The 18119-nt window shown below is 38.7% G+C and overlaps 2 protein-coding genes across 2 annotated transcripts; one reads left to right on the forward strand and one right to left on the reverse strand.

Moving 5' to 3' along the window:
• Positions 1-947: 947 nt before the first annotated feature.
• On the forward strand, positions 948-5544 carry LOC144035797 (uncharacterized). Its single transcript, XM_077545736.1, has 4 exons — positions 948-992; positions 1286-1385; positions 2460-2762; positions 5340-5544. The coding sequence occupies exons 2-4, from the start codon at positions 1340-1342 to the stop codon at positions 5381-5383; spliced, it is 393 nt and encodes a 130-aa protein (XP_077401862.1). The 5' UTR covers positions 948-992; positions 1286-1339; the 3' UTR covers positions 5384-5544.
• Positions 5545-9458: 3914 nt separating this feature from the next.
• Positions 9459-17139, reverse strand: LOC144036485 (ubiquitin carboxyl-terminal hydrolase 2-like). Its single transcript, XM_077547178.1, has 12 exons — positions 16616-17139; positions 14701-14748; positions 14492-14612; positions 13626-13737; positions 13424-13534; positions 12054-12118; positions 11862-11965; positions 11699-11779; positions 10605-10683; positions 10427-10534; positions 10235-10355; positions 9459-10025 (listed from the first exon to the last, which is right to left on the reverse strand). Exons 1-12 carry the CDS (start codon positions 16766-16768, stop codon positions 9935-9937), a joined length of 1194 nt encoding a protein of 397 aa, XP_077403304.1. The 5' UTR covers positions 16769-17139; the 3' UTR covers positions 9459-9934.
• Positions 17140-18119: the final 980 nt, after the last annotated feature.

The raw sequence follows: 18119 nt of genomic DNA on the forward strand, positions 1-18119 counted from the left end.
TTAATTAATGACAAAAAATGATCATGTTAATCATATATCAACGCAGATTAATCATACTATTAATTTTGACCACCGATTACCCTTCATTTTGACAGTGGATGGCTACGTTAAAGGTAGCACAGGTTGTGTTTGAGCAATAAACATAACTACATGCATTAAAGTAAAGCGTTTAATAAATGTTTGTGTATGACATTCAGAATATTTGTTCATGTCAAACTACTGGGGTCATTTTTTGTCATTTTGAATTATGCAAGTCATTAACTGATTAGAAAAAAAAAAAGGAGAATGAGGGCGTGGATCAAAAAATGTTGAAGACGTCCTCCTAACATTGAATGTCGAAAGAAGTAACTCTTCAAATTTGGCGGGCAAAAAATGTTTTGGATAGAAAAGCCTTTTTAATTAATTCATTCATTAAAATAGATAAATAAAATGTGATTAATCTGATTAAAAAATGCTCTAATTATTCTAATTACCTAATTGGCATGTAAGTTTCTTGAGCAAGACTGTTTTCTGCATATAAATAGTGATGTAGATGTTTTTCACCCTAATATATTGCTATATTGAATATTATCATTCAAGGTGGCAAAATATCGCAACCCAACCACACAACCAAGTTAACTTGATTAGAGTTAGAAAAAAAAAGTGGAAAAGTTTGGGATGGTGGTTAGAATAAAATGGATGCCATTGGTTTTGTTTTTTTGCTTTTTTTATAGTATCACCAACTCTAGAGGCAGTTGACAACGGTTCGTAACTACGTTGCGCCATAAAAACGAGGAAGCCATAAAAATCCAGATAGAGCACTTGTGGTGGGCTATGTATTTGCAAGGCGTGTGTGTGTGTGTGTGTGTGTGTGTGTGTGTGTTGGGTGAAAGAGAGAGAGAGCGACGTAATGACGGATCACGAAGGGAGGGTCCCGGATGGTGGTAGCTGATAAAAAGGGGATTGCAAACGGGCAACCGTGGTCATCCTGGTGTCAAGTCCAAGAGTCTCAGGTAAGCTAAACTTCTATTGGAGATTTTTTTTTAATGGGGGGTATCTAGAACATGGTACTAGATCAGAAGGGTTAGGATTTGATCATTTTGTAAAATCTGAAAATACAGATATAATGTCTAATATTGTGAGAATCGGATAGGTTAGAGGAATAGGGTTAAGTATTCTACAGGAGCCTAAAAAGTTTCCAGTATTACCTGAATCGTGATTATTATTGTATTTTCCCGCATAAAAAAGCAAGGACAATGGCATGCTTGCTCTTGCCCTGATCAATTGTGTCGTTTGTTGTTTGCAGCCTCTCTTCCTTCTCCTCTGGTTTTTGTTCCCCTGAGCCTTAACTCTGAACAGGATGAAAGTCGATCGACTTGCCCTGACCGTATGCCTCCTTGGTACAGGTACGGTCGTACAAAAACACATCTTTGGAAATCTCAAGAACATTTCTTGATCTTCAGATTGCAGATATTTCCTGTAGTTGTTTTATACTATGTAATAAAAAAAAAAAAACTGCATTCCAAGGTAACATCAAAAAAAAATATTGTTAGCGCTTCCTCAAGCTGGATCATAAACAGCCAAAGGTTATCACGTTGTAAATATTAAAAGATTGCTTGTTAAAGAGGGACCATCAAAAATAGTCAAAGATTAATCCGATTATCCTTTCTTCACGTATGAGTCGGAGGGAGTGTCTTTCAGTGGGCGCATGGGATTAATACGTCACTCACATACTTCTACGGGTGGAAAAGTCGTGCTTAATATTGTTAAAAGGTCGTCAAAGCTGTTGGTGCTGGATATGCAAATTGTACGGTTTGTTTGCAAAAAGTCAACACCACATACAACACGTAACGGCGAATGAGTGACACACGGTACTTGAAAGTGTGGCGTGCCTCAGGAGTCATACACAAGTACTCGACATTTTAGTATTTGTGCAGCCTCTAAGAGAGATACTCACCAGAGATCCATGGACTAATGGCACATTTGTTCCCACGCCTTGAGGTCGTCAGGCAGGTTGTGCGTGAGGGTTTCCCTAGTGCCATCTAGTGGTCAAACCATAGCATTAGAAGCACGCAGGAGCACGCACGCTACGGTGGCTCAAAGAGACCACATTTTGCAAGCCTACCGCCGATTCTTATTTTGCGTGAGCAAACGAGCATCTTGGCGCGCAACGGCGACTTGGCAGCCATTGTGAAGCCCGGCGAGCGACGCCGAAAGACCGAGCGAGCCGGAATTAGCCGGAGCAGCTAACAAGCGCGGCTAGCGGGAGTTAGTCGGAGCCATAGGCTGGAGTGGCTGACAAGTGGCGGGAGGAGACTACAGCCATGTAATATCATTATGATTACTAGACCTATGATTATATTAAAAAAAATGTTTGCATACTATTAGCATAAACAGTCAGTTTTTAAAATTAGTTCACCACTAGATGGCACTAGGGATCACTGAATGTCCCTTTAAGGCTTTGTGTGTGTTTTTAACAGTCATGCTGTGTCGAGGGCAGACACCAAGTCCACTGTCGTCTAAACCAACCACACCTCGTCCAGGCACGACACCTAATCGGGATTCAGCGACACCAAGTCCAGCATCCGCCACGCCTGATCCAGACACGTCAGCGCCATCCATCTCAGCAGAAACTGGATCATCTCCAACCAATTCAGCTACCACACCAGAGGAGACCACTAGCGGTACTGAAGGTCAAGTGGGAGGCGGCGGGTCCGAAGGGCTTTCAGATGGGGCCATCGCGGGCATTACCATCGGTTCTATTGCCGGCGTGGCCGCTATTGGTGAGTCTGGTTTGAACTGCTCCTCTTTCTCTGCTTGAGCCATTAACATTTATGACATTGGCGGTTCAGCTAAGGTCAATCCTGAGTGTCTCGGCCAAAGGTAAGGTTATTGTGTACCTTCAGACCAGGTCTGGAGAACTGTGACAATGTATTGAGATCAGGGCCAAAAGATAGAACTTGGAACTGGTCCATGTGTGACTGAAATTAAAACTGAATAAATAAATAAATAGAAGTGAAAATAAATAACGGATACAAAAAATACAATTCAAAAATTTAATTAAAAAAATTAATATAAATGGAAATAAAAACAACTATATATATGTATATAAATGCATAAAAGTAAAAATAAATACACAAATAAAATAAAAGATTCAAAAAATACATATTAAAATAAATGTGGAAATAAATAAAAACGCTCTATGTCAGGACGAATGTTATTCAAATGAGGGGGCGATCCTAACGGTGTCTTGGGTTGGACAACGTGAGAACAGAGCGTTTTTATTGATTGATTGATATTTAAATTATATTTATATATTTATTTTTGTATTTATTTCAACATTTATTTTTATTTTAATTTTTTTAATTTTAATTTTTAATTTTATTTATTTGTGGATATATTTTGTTTTGTTTTTATTTGCATTTATATTTATTTTGTGTATTTCATTTTGGAATTATATTTTTATATCCGTTTTTATTTTTACTTTTATTCCTTTATTTATTCATTTATTTATTTTTAATTTTGGCAGTTTTGGTCCTCCGTACATGACATCAGGAAGGTGTACCATTAGGTAATTGCAGTTAGTACATTGGAGGGTACAAAATGAACTCGACTTAGGCAGGGGACGTTCAGAAGTTATCTTGTACCTTGACCACTAGTGTTGAGAAATCCAGGTTCAGAAACTAAAACATCTGAAACAGTTTAGCTTCTGCTCAACAGTTGGTCGAAAAAATTCAGATAAATCGGAAAATTGCGCCAGAAAGTCACTGTTTAAAAAATTAAATTAAATTAAATTAAATTAAATTAAAATTAAAATTAAAATTAAAATTAAAATTAAAATTAAAATTAAAATTAAAATTAAAATTAAAATATGTTGCTTATTCCAGGTTGAAACTTAACTCTTTGACTGCCAGACGTTTTCAAAAACGGGTTGTCGCCAGTGCCAGCCGATTTAAGCATTTTGAGTGATCTTTCAAGGTCCACAGAAAATGTTGTGTTTGGACTATGGAAACACACATACTACCAAATGAAAGATTGGACTCTCAGCTTTCATCAGAAAAAAAAAGTTTGTTTCTACCTTATTCCGTTCTTCGGTAATCAACAATAGAAAATGGTTACTTTCACCGAAATTCTCTCTTTTGAAACAAAAAACGGAGAAAAAGAGCTTTTTGTGAAACGATGTTATTTCATGCACTCTAGTGAATTGTACACTTATTTTTGTCCATGAATGATGCCACAAACACCTAAATAGTGCTTTACTTCTGTAAAACGCTTTCACCAACAATGAAAAAGTGTTTTTTGATTGCAAAATACGTTTATTTCCATTCAACAGTGTAACAATTTGACAAAACAATTTCGCAAACTATTTACAAATGTGTGCAACTGTGGTACTACTTACAATTATGTGGATGTTTCAAATACAGTTTTTCTTTTTGTAACGCTCTCCTGCGTACAAAGAGACGCCAGGACTCGCACACAGTTTACTTTCACTTTCACATTGGTCCGTTTTGCGTGCAAACGTTACACTTTCTTGACGGGCTTTTTTTCCGGGGAATAAAAAGCAAGTAGCAGACTGTACACACTCCTCCGATGAATATGCATTGGACTCGGGGCACTCTCCGTCGTCCGATCGAACGTCCGCCTGTGCGTGCTCGGTTGCGCTCCGCGTTACGACACCGTCATAGCCGCCGCGTCAGCGGTTCCAATTTCGCCGTCAAGCTCGGATTCACCTTCATCATCATCGTCATCAATGTACTATTTTAGCGTTGGTCGATGCCTTTTGTCTTGTAAGTGTAGAGCTGCTTGCAAACGCTCGCCATTGCCCGTTCCCTCCTCCATCTAGCTCCATCTAACGTCTTCTACTGCCGCGTCAATGCTTTCCAACCACGGAGTCACCATCATCTTCATCATCGATGATGATTATCGTCATCAACAATGTGCTTTTTTAGCGATGCTTTTGGTCTTTGAAAAAAATGGCTCTGGCGTTAGCTCCTCGCGACCGGCCGCCATTTTTCCTTTGTTTTCCATTCTGATCTCCTGCTCAACGCTCTAGCTCCGCCTCTACTGACGCCCACCCGATCTTGTCAAAAGAGAGTCATCGCTGCCCTCTAGGGGCCAAAAATAGTCATTAGGCTCAAAAAACCTGCTTAAAACTTTCAGGAGAGCTCCGCAAGCCTTCCCAGCACCCGTTTCAAAAAAAAAAAAAAAAAAAATGGGAGGACGTCTTTTAACGTCTTTGGCGCTCCTCCGTAGGTTTTTGCAGAACGTCATTTAACGTCTTTGGCAGTAAAAGAGTTAACAAATTGATGATATGTGGTCAAAACAATCTCACAATGTCATTATAAATGTTTTCCTTTCAGGTGGCGGTATCTTTGGAGTACTCAAGTACACTGGAAGAGTGTGAGAAGCAAGCCTGCTTCTATGATGGAGTCACGATTTAATTTTGTTCAAAATATTTGCTAACAAGAGAACACTTTGAATTAAATTATTTACTGTTTTTTGGGGGATGTGTTGGAGACATTTATTTGCACAGAGATTTGAATAAAAAGGGCTAATTTATATGAATGTGGGATTTTTGTAAAGAAATATTTCTTAAAATCTTGTTTACCTCATATTATTAAGCATGACATTTTGTTTAATATTCTTCATCACAAAACTGAGCTAGCAGACTAATGTCCAGGTGTACATAGTGTAACAACTTCCCTGTGACAACAAAGAGCTGCTTCAATTCACCATGTGAGCTTGGTGTGGTTATACTGTAGTCAAATATCGTACAGTCACGCATATCGAAACCATATTAAACTCAGTGTTTGCAATGTAACAAAATGAAGGTCTGTTTACCTTCAGACCAATTGTTGACAAAGATGTTCCACTCAATGTCTGAAAAATAATTAATCATCTATAATATATGTGTGCTTTTGGTGTTATTATTTAATATATATAGAGAAAAAAAAGCAATCTTATACCTTCAACTGAGGCTGTATCATGTTCGATAAGTATGCTAGCTTGATGTAACGAGTCTGTGCTAACATGCTAGCTTTGGCTATTTTTGGCCATTTTTTGTTACCAAAATGCTAAAAACAACAAAAGAAGTAGAACAAATTTACTTCAGAGTGAAACATACAGTATGCATACTTGCGCATCTTAACATTCACATGATCAACAATTAATCAATTAATCGAGACATTGCTTAATAAAATAAAAATAAAAAAAGTCAAAATCCTCAGAACTCAACCCTTTCAACAGTAAACAATCTTGTAGTCTTTCACGAAAGCAGACGGCTTATCTTTGCGTTGAATCAAAATAAGACATTTGCAAATATCTGCTTTTATTTTCTAAAATATTGTTGGCCATTTTCTGACACATACAAACCAATAACTCACTTATGATTATTTTATATTTGGGCATTTCTGTGCTGACAATTTGAATGACTGTCTTGTTTTTGAATAAAGGAATGGAAATTAAAATATGCTAATTCAAAATCCCATTCAGCATTTTTTCAAATAAATTGCTGAAGGATTCATCAATTATTAAAATAATCATTAGTTGCAGCACGGGCATGGCTGTCTTAAAGAATTCCCTTTTGAGTATTTTTCCTTGGGTAACTAGCTAATTGCGAAATAGTTGGCTAGCTAATATCTAACTAGCCTGCTGGAAGCTCAATAACCAAGATTGATTAAATAAGATCATTATTTATGGATCTGTGTTTAAACTGATAAGCCTGGTAGAAAATGTTACAGTAAAGCAAGTGAAACTACCTTTTGAACCGTAATCAATAATAAATTAGCACAGCAACAATATTAGCCAATCTTAGCTAGCAGAAAGACATAATTCATGTTTCATTGTATTTGTCACAATTTTTGTCCACTCTTTCCCCAAATTGACTTTCAGGAACCCAATTTTCCTCAGTTAACTAGCTAATCGCTAACCAGCTAATATCTAACTAGCTCGCTTACCTCAATGACCGTGATAATTATTAAGTTAACCAAAGTGGCGTTATTATTGATATCATCATTATTTATGGTGTGTGTTAAAAACATAAATAGGGATTTAAAAAAAAAAAAAAGCTAGTTGTAACTCTGCATTCTAGAAAATGTATCATTTCTAGTTAGTAAAAAGACATATTTCTGCATTCTCTATGATGTGACAAATGATCTTCCTAGTACAGTAATATGTAAGGTTAGCGCAGGCCACTTGTGTCGGTGTCTAGGTGGACTTTGTACCACATGAAGAAGCCCTTCATGGTTGCTAAGGCCATTAGCCCGTGTGTCAACACAGCTGCATTTAAGTCGCCATGTAACAAAAACAAATAGCTATTCCCACCACCAAAGCCCATACGGTGTTTGTATGTGGAATAGAAATACATAAAAGTTAATACCTGAGAGAGTCGACTTGCTCCCATTTCCTTGTTCTGGGCGCTCTCGAGCAGGAAACGTCCTTTAAATCTTTAAAGCAGTGGCACAATCTAATGGTGTGTTTTCCTATTGGGAGAAAACACAGAAATTAGTTCAAGTGTAAGTGTGTCGATACACTCCCTATTCCTTGTTCTAGGCACACTCGAGCAGAAAACATGCCATTTATTAAATCTCCATCATGAGGTAGCCTTGCGCAATCTAACGATGTTTCCATGCTGGGATACAATTACAGACATGAATTAAAACCTGAGAGAATTGATGTAGTCCTGTTGCTTTGTTCTAGGCATGTTCGAGCAACAAAAATGGAATTGAAATCTTTGCTGTTAGTACACCTGCACAATCTAATTATTTTTATTCCATTTTGGGATAGAATTATGGAAATTAGTTAAAAAAATTGTTTCTGTTTCTTTGTTCTAGGCACACTCGGATGGTAAAAAAGTCAGTTAAATCTTTGGTATTGGGCACAATCGCACACTATAATTGCAAGGATAGAATTATAGAAAAGAATAAAACCCAAGAGTGTGTTCCTGTCTCATTCTAAGTGCGCTCGATTAGTAAAAATGCATTTGATTCCCATGGTGTGCTTGTAGGTTGGTACATTAGTTAAACCCTAAGATTCAGCTGTTTTCATGTTCATTGTGATCTCGGGCATTAATGCCGTACGCACGCACAATCTAATGGCATTTAATACAAGAACTGGATCAAAAGAACATTTAAGTTGTTTCACACAAATTAAACGGGGTATATGCCACGGAGTAGGCGGGACTTCCGACTTCCTGGTTTTCACACATTAGCTTTGTTTCAGTTCTTGCGCTTCCGCCTTTGTGCCCCTTGGTTGAGCGTTCCCGTCAACCAGTGCGAGTGTGTAGTGAGTCTCAGTTGTCATTTCAGCAAGCATTTCAGAGAGTTGAGACGACCTTGCGTTAACAAAGCTGATGTGTGAAACCCGGAAGTCCGTGGCATCTTTTTTTTAATTATTTTTTTTTTATTTGAATGAATTAATAAGACATACAAACTTGGCAACAATCCGCAATGATTTTTCATATAAATCAACAATAACTGTCAAGGGAACAGTAGGTCAAAGTCCGTGGCATCTACCCCATTGATTTTACGATAGGTACAAATATGAATGGCAGGCCAACACCAAGTGGGACAACCAGAGCCGTATACACAGTAGCGCTCTCTAGTGGCCGTTCCGCTGCATGCGTCATAATGCTTGTGCTTTTAATAATAAATAATAATCATGGATTTTATTTATAATGCACTTTACACCGCAGTGTCTCAAAGGGCTATTAGTAGAGAAGAAAAACGACGTGCATTTTTTAGTTATAAAAACATCTAAGAGACCATAGGTTCTGCTAAAAAGAAATGTCTTAAGAGTTATTTTGCTCTCCCTCTACTCTTCTGTATGAGGGTCACAAGGTTTACTAAAGCCCATTCACACTCCTTAAAAAAAAACGCCTTTTTCTTTTTTAAATTCATAATTTAAAATACAAACAATTAAGGCACCTTATGCTGCTTCCCCCCCGGCTGAAAACAAACCAGGAAATATCGCGACTGGTCCTCCATGTTTATTGACTCGGAAGTCACGTTGAATCTCAAGAGGTTTTGCGAGACTTCCCGTCACATTAATGAATTAACTCGGTTCGTGTGTGTATTCACGTGTCAAATGGACTAAAAACGCATCGGGTCACATTTACCCATGAACACAGAAATTAAAGGAAATTTTTTTTAATTGATTTGTTTGTTTTGTTTGTTTTTTAAAAAAGGGAGAGCAATGATGATGTCAAATTGAATGAACAATACTGAGCTCTCCTGAAAAAAAAAAAAAAAAAAAGAAATTAAAGGATGGTTAAAAAACAAAACAACAAATGTTAATTAACCACGCTATAATCAAGTCAAATAAATATCTTTCAGCATTATGTAACAAAAAAAAAAAAATATATATATATATATTATATTATTATAAATTATGTGATGATCTGAATAAGCGTGTTAAAAAAGTAGTATTATGCATTTTTGGGGAGTTAAGTTGAATTTTCAGCAATGAAAAGCAAAGGCATGTAAATTGGCAATGACTTTTAATGGTTAATACAAACAAACACACATACACTGAGCACCTTTTTTTCCGTTTGCGCTGCTTTAGCTGTTGTACATTCAACCGTGCGGTACAAAAATAAAGCGTCATCTCTCGCTAGTTCGGCGTGGTTAACTTTACAAATAACTGGAAATCTATCTTCCCTCTTGTATCTGATAGAATAAATTACAACACGCTAGTCAAGTAGTCAAGTTTGACACCCGTTTTTGTGTCTACAAATGGTGGTGTCGCCTGTGTTTAAAGTGCATAGAAAAAGAGGGGGAAAAATCCTCCAAAAAGATTTTTAAAAAAAAACAAAAACAAGAAGAGAGTCATGGTTGATGGATTCCTGTTCATCCCATGACCTGTTTTGTCAGTCTGAGCCACAAGGTGGCGCTCTCATCCAGCAGTGGTCAGAAATGTGTCTCTTGCTGGGTTATTTTTTGTTGTGACCTGAAGGCGTCTAAAGGTGAAAGGTCGGATTCTTGGCAAGCTCGTAGAAGAGGATGTAGGCGTTGCTGCTGCGCACTTGGCTGGATGACATGTGGCTAACCCTACACACACACACACACACACACACACACACACACGCACACACACACACACACACACACACACGCACACACACACACACAAACACACACACACACACAAAAAGACCGCTGTGGTTAAAACGCCACCATTGTGATGCAATTCTTTGTTGAACATTTTGTATGCATTTTTTAATTCTTCTGCCAACATTTTTTTAGGATGGAAAACCGACCTGCCGTCGTTGAAGTTGTACCACTCGCCCACGCCGGCGTTCTTGCAGTAGGCTGTGTAATGGCCGCCCAGCGTGTTGCCCCAGTGGTTGGACACGGCGTAAAGGTTGTACACGGCGCGGTCTGCGGGGCCGAGGCAAACAATCAAAAAACAGAAGTTGCCGCAAGGTTCTCGGGGAGGCCGCGGGCCGTACCGCTGCTGTCGGACGCAAACTCTCTGAGGTCCAGTTCTTTGAGTGGGAAGTTGACGTACGTGGACAGCTTGCTGGCTCGGACGTTGGAGTCGGAGAAACGCTTCAGGTCTGGACGGCCGAGTCAAGGAGGCCGTCGTTCATTTTGAATTTCTTTTTCTTTTTCTTTTTTTAAGGATACGAAGCACAAGTATCTGAGGGAACTTCTGAATGCTGAATCGTTTGGTGCATTTCTGCCTCGTTTTGCATCGGTTGCAAGTCTGCGTGGGAGAAACAACAAAGCAGTGAGCAGGGTTATTTATAATAGTTTTGGAATGTTCATTTTAGTTAGTTTTTATTTCCTTTTGAGTTTTTTTTTTAATTTAGTTAGTTTTAATTAGTTTTCAGTTTTTGTGTGGTTTTAGTTATGTAAAAAATGCTTAATTTTAGTTAGTTTCAGTATTAGTTTTCGTTAAAAAAAAAAAAAAAATTACTTGTCCACAATATTTAATAAACACTATTGTAAAATGAAAAATTAGCACATTTTTTTAATTAGCGTTGCATTTCGGCTCCGTCATCTGAAGGTGCTTTTTTCTATTGGCTGCTGCCAGATGACGTCACCTCGTCTTTATTCCGGTTTATATCGAAATATACTTAAAATCATCCCCAAAGGCTCATCTATTAAATTAATTACCAATGACTAAAACAAAGGAGATTTTCGCTATAATTATAGGTAGTTTTGTAAACATAAAATGTAGTTTCACTTAGTTTTCGTTTTTTAACTCATTCACTGCCATTGACGGCTATAAACGTCAAAAATAAATTGTAACTATTTCTATTAGTTCAATTCCCCCCCCACACACACTTTTGTTAACAAGAGTATGAAAACCTAGAATTTTTTTTTTATTGTACATTTAGAACAGATATAAATTTTGAAGATTAAATATGAGTTAACTAGTAAAGCCATGCGATTAATTACATTTACAAAATTTAATCACCTGTCACCCCTAATTTTTAATAATCGTTTTTTTAAAATCTTTTGTTTAATAAATAAATAACTAGTAAAGTCATGTGATTAATTACAATTAAAAAAAATAATTGCCTGTCGCCCCTAATTTTTAATAAACTTATGGCAGTGAATGAGCTAAAAAGTCTTTTCATTTTTTATGTTATTTTGTTGGAGAAATTGTTTGTTTGACTTTTTTCATTAGTTTTCGCTAACTAAAATATCCTTGGCAGTGAGGGCGACCGTTCTTCATTTTCAAACGGCAGAAATGAGGCGGGTGAAGGTCTTACCGGCCTCTCGTCTCCGTCCAACACATCCTCCTTGGTGAAGACCCTCAGGCAATCTTTTAGAGTCACCTCGCCGGACGACATCTGCGGACGCAAAGCATTTGAGTCAACACAGCCGAGGGGGCTTAACCATGCGAGAAAGTTGCAAATTTGGTGCGGTTCTGACCGGCGCGATGGGGATGGAGAGATCCCAGAATGGCTCGAAGACGTTGGAGCGGAAGCCGCATCCGGTGCAGGTCAGGGAGCTTTTCAGCTGCCCGACAAACAGATCTACAACAGACAACGTTGTTTTAACCGTTTTCCAACCACGCGGTCCTCGGGACGATATTGGCCAGGCGGACGCCGGATAAACGCTTACCTACGACTTTGCTGTCCTCACGCTCCAAATACATATTCCACATCCGTTTGGCTTTGTCCTCGTCACTGGGAAGACAACATTTACAAGTCAAGTTGAACCAAAACATTTTTTTTTAACACGAGTCCGCCATGTCTAATATAAAAGTATAGATGGAGTTTTGTTAGGAAAATTGACGTCAAGATAGAAATTGCCCCGTAGAGAAATTTGACTGATCAACTGTCAGAATCAGAATTGCCTTTACTGCCATTGTATAAAATGGGCGCCGCATTCTAAGAAGAATGTGGCGAAAACCGACAAATAATACCAAGTAACATCACACCTTTAAAAAAATAATAATAAAAAATCCACGGCGTAACCGGAAAGAAGAACACTCACATTCCACACAGGAAGGCCTTAAATTGAACCCAGAACCTCAAAACTGTATGGCAGACCAATGACTAGTTCACCGTACTGTTCCCGGCTAGTAAGGATTGACCGATTATCGGCCGGCCCGATTATCGGTGTCGATACTCAGCATTTTGCCAAATATCGGCGTCAGCCTTTTTGAAGAATCATTACGGCCAGTAATAAATTTATAACAGAATGAATTTAATATTTCAGATATTTTGACATTTTAGAACACTTTATATACTGTAGAATACAACAGGAAGCTATTTCCTTGTTTAAGTTTTTATTTGACGTTTTAAGATATGCTAATGGGCCTGGCAGGTCTGTGAACTTTTTTATTAGAATTTTAAAACAAAGAGCATGTTTAAATAAAATAAAATAAAATAAAAAAACAGAAAAAAAATTATTCCGAAAAACAGAACAATAGCCTAATTATTTTATAAAACAAGGAAAAAATACTCAGTAAAACAGAAAAAAAATATTCAGAAAAACAGGTAAAAAATATATTAAATAAAACAGAAAATTGAAAAAAAAAAACGACTCAAAAAAACAAAGCGTGAGAAAAACAGGATTTTTTCCCCAAGTAAATGCAATACGCTTCCATAGTATTCACTTCAAAAAAGGAAAAAAACTCACAATAATTTGTAACTCTTAAAATTTGTTCAATAAAGATATGCTTTAAAATTTCAACAAAGTTACGAGTTGGAATTTGCTGTATTTTTATTTTTGGATGCAAAATAAATGAATATCGGCTCCAAATATCGGTTATCGGCCTCCTTGACTTTGGTATCAGAAAAAAACATATTGGTCGATCTCTACCGGATAGCATATTTCCATGGGAATTTACATACGAGTACAGAAAAAAAGAAAAAGCTGAGGCAGCAGGTCAGGTTTAAAACGGGTGACACGACGTCAATGACGGCCATCGTGAAATTCTCTTGTGGCTTTATGGTCATTGAGTGACTTATTGGGAACAGACTTACGAGAGGTGGTCAAAGTCCCCGACGAACGCCGAGGGGCACGCCGCCGCTCGGTTCACCTCGTTGTGGAGGGCGTCCAGCAGGAAACGCAGAAACTCCTGGGCGTCCTGCTGACTGCAAAGATGAAGGACGGCCGTTCGGGTCAGCCGTTTGACTCCGGCAGGCGAAAGGAGGGAAAAGCCAGGCCAAGACGGACGGGACTTACTTGCAACCGGCAAATTTGGGAGCGCAAATCTGAACCTGGCTCCGAAAATCGGATGGGATGAATGTCTCGTTGGTGGCCGACGTCCACAAGTTCTGGATTAGCTTGGCGAACTCTAAGGAAAAATTATTTTGACTTTAAGAAATACCATTTTTGGAGCGATAAGACCAGACAAAAAAAGCTAAGTGTAAGCTCGGGGGGAAAAAAAGTAAAACAATGTGTTGATGATGCCATTCCAAAAATAAATAAATAAATCCCTGATCCAGCGATAAGACCAGAAAAAAAAAGAATTGGCAAACTAAAGAAAAAAAAAAGTAAAACCCTTTTTTGATTATGCCATTTAAAAAAAAAAGTATATTAAAAATGTTTTTTTTTTTTGTACTAGCAGTGTTTGTGTTTATGTTTTCTTAAATTGGAAAAAAATAATACAATTTATATATATATATAAAAAAATAAAATAAAATAAAAATCACATATCCAGCGATAAAGCCAGGAAAAAAAAGCTTGGCGAACGTCCTTATGCAACAAACGCGATATGTGCTTGGCCAGCATCATGGCTTGTTACATATAGAGTAGATAAAACCAAAGTATCGCAGGCAATCTTATCTTCTTGGCTGTGCAGGAAACAAAAACCCTACTTAGCTGACGTGGATTGATAACGTTGGGATGTTTTCTAACGATAGGCTCGGCTGAAAGACACCGGGCCAAGCTATGACCTCTGTGGGACTCCCTAGCTGTAGGACAAAGGTCTTGGAAAACATTGCCATGTTTTGCAAATGGCAGGGTAGAGTGAATGACATGGGACCTAGCTGTAATCCCTGTGGGACTCCCAAAGACAAAATGTCCCGAAACTCAATTCAGCATGCTACCTTCGACGAGGGCCGAACTGGTCCCGTTGTTGTTCAGGTCTGTTTGATGGACCTCCCTCAGGCAGTAGTCCCTCAGCTCGGGAGTGTTACTCAAACACTGGAGGATGGAATTCATGAAACACTGCAACACAGAAAAGCAAAGAGCAGAAAAAATTGAGACTCTTGTGGAGGGCTTGGGCGTCAGCTGCATGCCGGGCCAGGACACTCACCGTGTTTCCCAGGTTCTTGAGTCCCACCAGGCCTTGTGGACTCTGCTTCTGCTCCCAGAGAAAGAGAAGTCATCAAGGTCATGCGGCTATTTGCCGGAGATTGGGTGAAAACTTTCAAACGGGAAGTTATCGGAATGATTCAAGTATGCCTTAAAGTAGCACTAAGGAACTTTTCAACCTTAATAAAATATTTTTTGAACGCTTCTGATGAAACTTCACTTCACTTCACTCACTGTATTGAGGCTTTCCACTACCTGCAATTTTTTTTACCGGACGTAAAAGCTCAGTCCAACTGTCCAGCGTGCCCTGAGAGAAATGCATTCGGTCACGCTGTCTGTAGCAGAGTTCCTCACGCTCGGTTTAAAGCGTCTGGGTTACACGCTGACCCGTCGCCTGTGACATCACCAAAAACTCGGGACACGGGCTCGTCCAGGAACATGACGCGGTGTCAAGTTGCATCACATTTCGAGTTTGCCAGCTTGCTTCAAACTCAGCAACACAAGCTGTTTATCTCGTTATATTATAGCGCAGGGCGTCTTCTTATTCTTTTTTTTTTTTTTTTTTTTACTAGTGTGGCTGATAAGATTAGCTCGCACTTCGTATCGGGAGTTATCAGGTCATGTTATGAATCGTTGTTTTCTCGGGTGTTATGTAGTGAGGATACGGGACGCTGTGTTCCAATTCTTCTCCACCAGATGGTCACTGGCTCGTTCCGCTCAGCAGGTGACCACTTGAAATGACCCCTAATCCCAACACACACCCGCCCCGACCCGAAAAAAAAAAGGAAAACCTAGAGAGTGTTGCATTCAGGTGACACCATGAACATTTTGTACTTGTTGGCAAGCACAGCACCAGGTTGTGCGGGGAGTGTCGTAAAGCGGCTAGTATGTAAAGGCCGCTCAAGGCCGTGTCAACGTGGGACTGGATAAACAAACTGCACAGCTTGACTTGCAAATGAGCTGTTTGTTGGTTAACTTTAATGTGCGGGCATGTTAGCAAATGCTAACAAACATATGGTGGCCATAACATCAATCTTAAATATAAGGCCAATGAGAGCAATTTTTTTTTTTTTTAGCAGTATAGTGTTTGTATCTTTAGTGTGCTAGCAAGTTAGCAAGCACTCCTTTTACTATAGCAGATTAAGACAACTGCTACGTAACAACAAAAATCAGAAATATAAACTTTTATAAAAGATAGGGAAAAAGGTGAATTAATTTAGTTGGTTTGTGTCTGTATCTTTAGCAAGCTAGGAAAGGGGGGGGGGGGGTGTTGGAACACGGTCAGGTCAGAAGTGGCCGGAAACGGCGCTGATGTGCAAAACCCGGAAGTCGGAAGTCATGTGGCATCTACCCCATTGATGTCATAAATGCAGAAGATAAGCACGTTTATCAACATAATATACAAATTTGTCATTTCCCATTTCATATATTTTGCTTTAAATCTGTAACTAATTCATCTTTAATAATGGATAGATACATCAATTATTTTGGTGATAAATTTAAATTTCCACCCTTCGTTGAAAAACTGTAAATTGTGTTAAATGGACAGATTTATATGTATAGTAAATAGAGGGGAAAAGTAGTTTTTGAAATTCAATAAAAAAAAAAAACATTAAACAGCTTAATGTACAAATGTGTCCTTTTGTTTATGTACCTATAGCATGTTAGTTAGCCAGTGCTAAGCTTAGGAGTTTAAAAGTTGTTTTACTTTTAATAAACAACGCTTAGTTGCTTTTACAGTCATTTAAGGGTGCTGTCAAATGTATACAATTGATAACCTACAAAATTCCCAGCATGTTCATGTTTTCACATTATTACGCAACATACTGTAGTTGTAATTGTCAAAAACAATGCAGTTAGTAATGCTAACAAAATGCTCAATTTTTCTTTGGATGTTTTCATTGAGAAGCGCTCACCTTGGCCTGGTTGATGATGAGTCCCATGAAGCGGGACATGAGCTTGGAGCGGGACAAGGACGGCGCACGTCGCACGTTGGACTTGGCCGCCGGGAGAGCCGCGGCGGGCTCCTCCGGTGCAGTCACAGTGTACGAGTATCGCGGGGACGGCATGCTGCTTGACGCCGGTTGCAACGCTCCAAAAACAAAAACTAACAACAAAAAAAGCCCAAGTCCAGAGATTTTAAAGCTACGTGCAAGACGAAGCAGTGTAGCGAGAAGGCAGCCGCGTAGTGTGAGGGTCGTTGTGTATGTAAAGAGCCCAGCGGAAGACTAACGGCCGAGTATCTTGCGAGTGGGTTGGTTTTTACTGCGGACGTGAACGCCCCCTCCTACGCCTCGCCCTCCTCCTCTCCTGACCAGACGGACCGCGCAGGGCTGCCTTCAGGGGTCGTAGGAAACATGAACAATCCGAAAATAATAATTGCCTCGTCCTTTTTTGAGGGGGGACATTGTTTATAATTTGTTGTTACAAAATAATCATAACAAAAAGTGTACACTGTAATAAGCTCAAAATTTGTGTTGAAATAGTATTTTACTAGACTACTGCCACACTACCCCCCCCCGCCCCAAAAAAGAACAGTACATGAATGCCGCACGTTTTTCATCTCTTTCATTTCTCCATTTTTTTTTTGTAATTTTCAACATCACAACACAGCCACAAACCAACCAACCAAAAAAACCAACATAAAACCTTTCCCCTAAAAAAGTAGCTGTATAGTAGTAGTAGTAGTGATTGCATTACGACTTAATTCTTGCAATATTAAGCCTTTTGGCTTTAATCTTGCAAAATGATGACTCAATAACCATGAAGTAGATCAACCATGTTGATGTTTCCAAATGTTGTGAATTTCTTATGACAGTATTGTTAAAAAATAAATAAGTAGTTTTTAAAAAATCCATTTGGTGTTCTGGATTTATATTTGTTCTTGTTGATTTTTCGCAATTTGGAGATACACATTTTGCATATACGACAAGTGCTTTGGAATCCATACAAATCAGAGCAAGTCATAAAATTAACTACCATAAATGTCAGCGGGTACTCTTACATAACATTGTTCAGAATGCGGTGGATGTCATAACAGCCCAAATGTCAGTTCTTGTCTTTTCTCTTGCCGGGTGGATGTTCCATTTTGCCCTTTTTTGTTTCGGTAATCTCATTTTTCTTAGAGACTTGATGAGTTTTTAGCTATAGTTTTCCCACAAAAATAAGTTCATGAAAGTCAAATGAAGTCATAGGCTACTTATCACCTTTAGATGACAACTGATTGGCACAAAATGGAAAAACAAAACAAAACAGTAAGCTAAAAAAAAAGGGGGGGGTGCGTGGGGGAGTGCTGCCTTGGATCCTTGGATCAAAGAAGCATTTAGGCAGTAGTGGCGGTAATAGAAGCTGCTCACTGGAAGCTGTTTGGATCTGAAGCATAGCAAACATGAGCACCAAAAAAAAAATCCTCACTTTTAC

This window comes from Vanacampus margaritifer, chromosome 16 (assembly GCF_051991255.1).
Source record: "Vanacampus margaritifer isolate UIUO_Vmar chromosome 16, RoL_Vmar_1.0, whole genome shotgun sequence".
NCBI lineage: Eukaryota > Metazoa > Chordata > Actinopteri > Syngnathiformes > Syngnathidae > Vanacampus > Vanacampus margaritifer.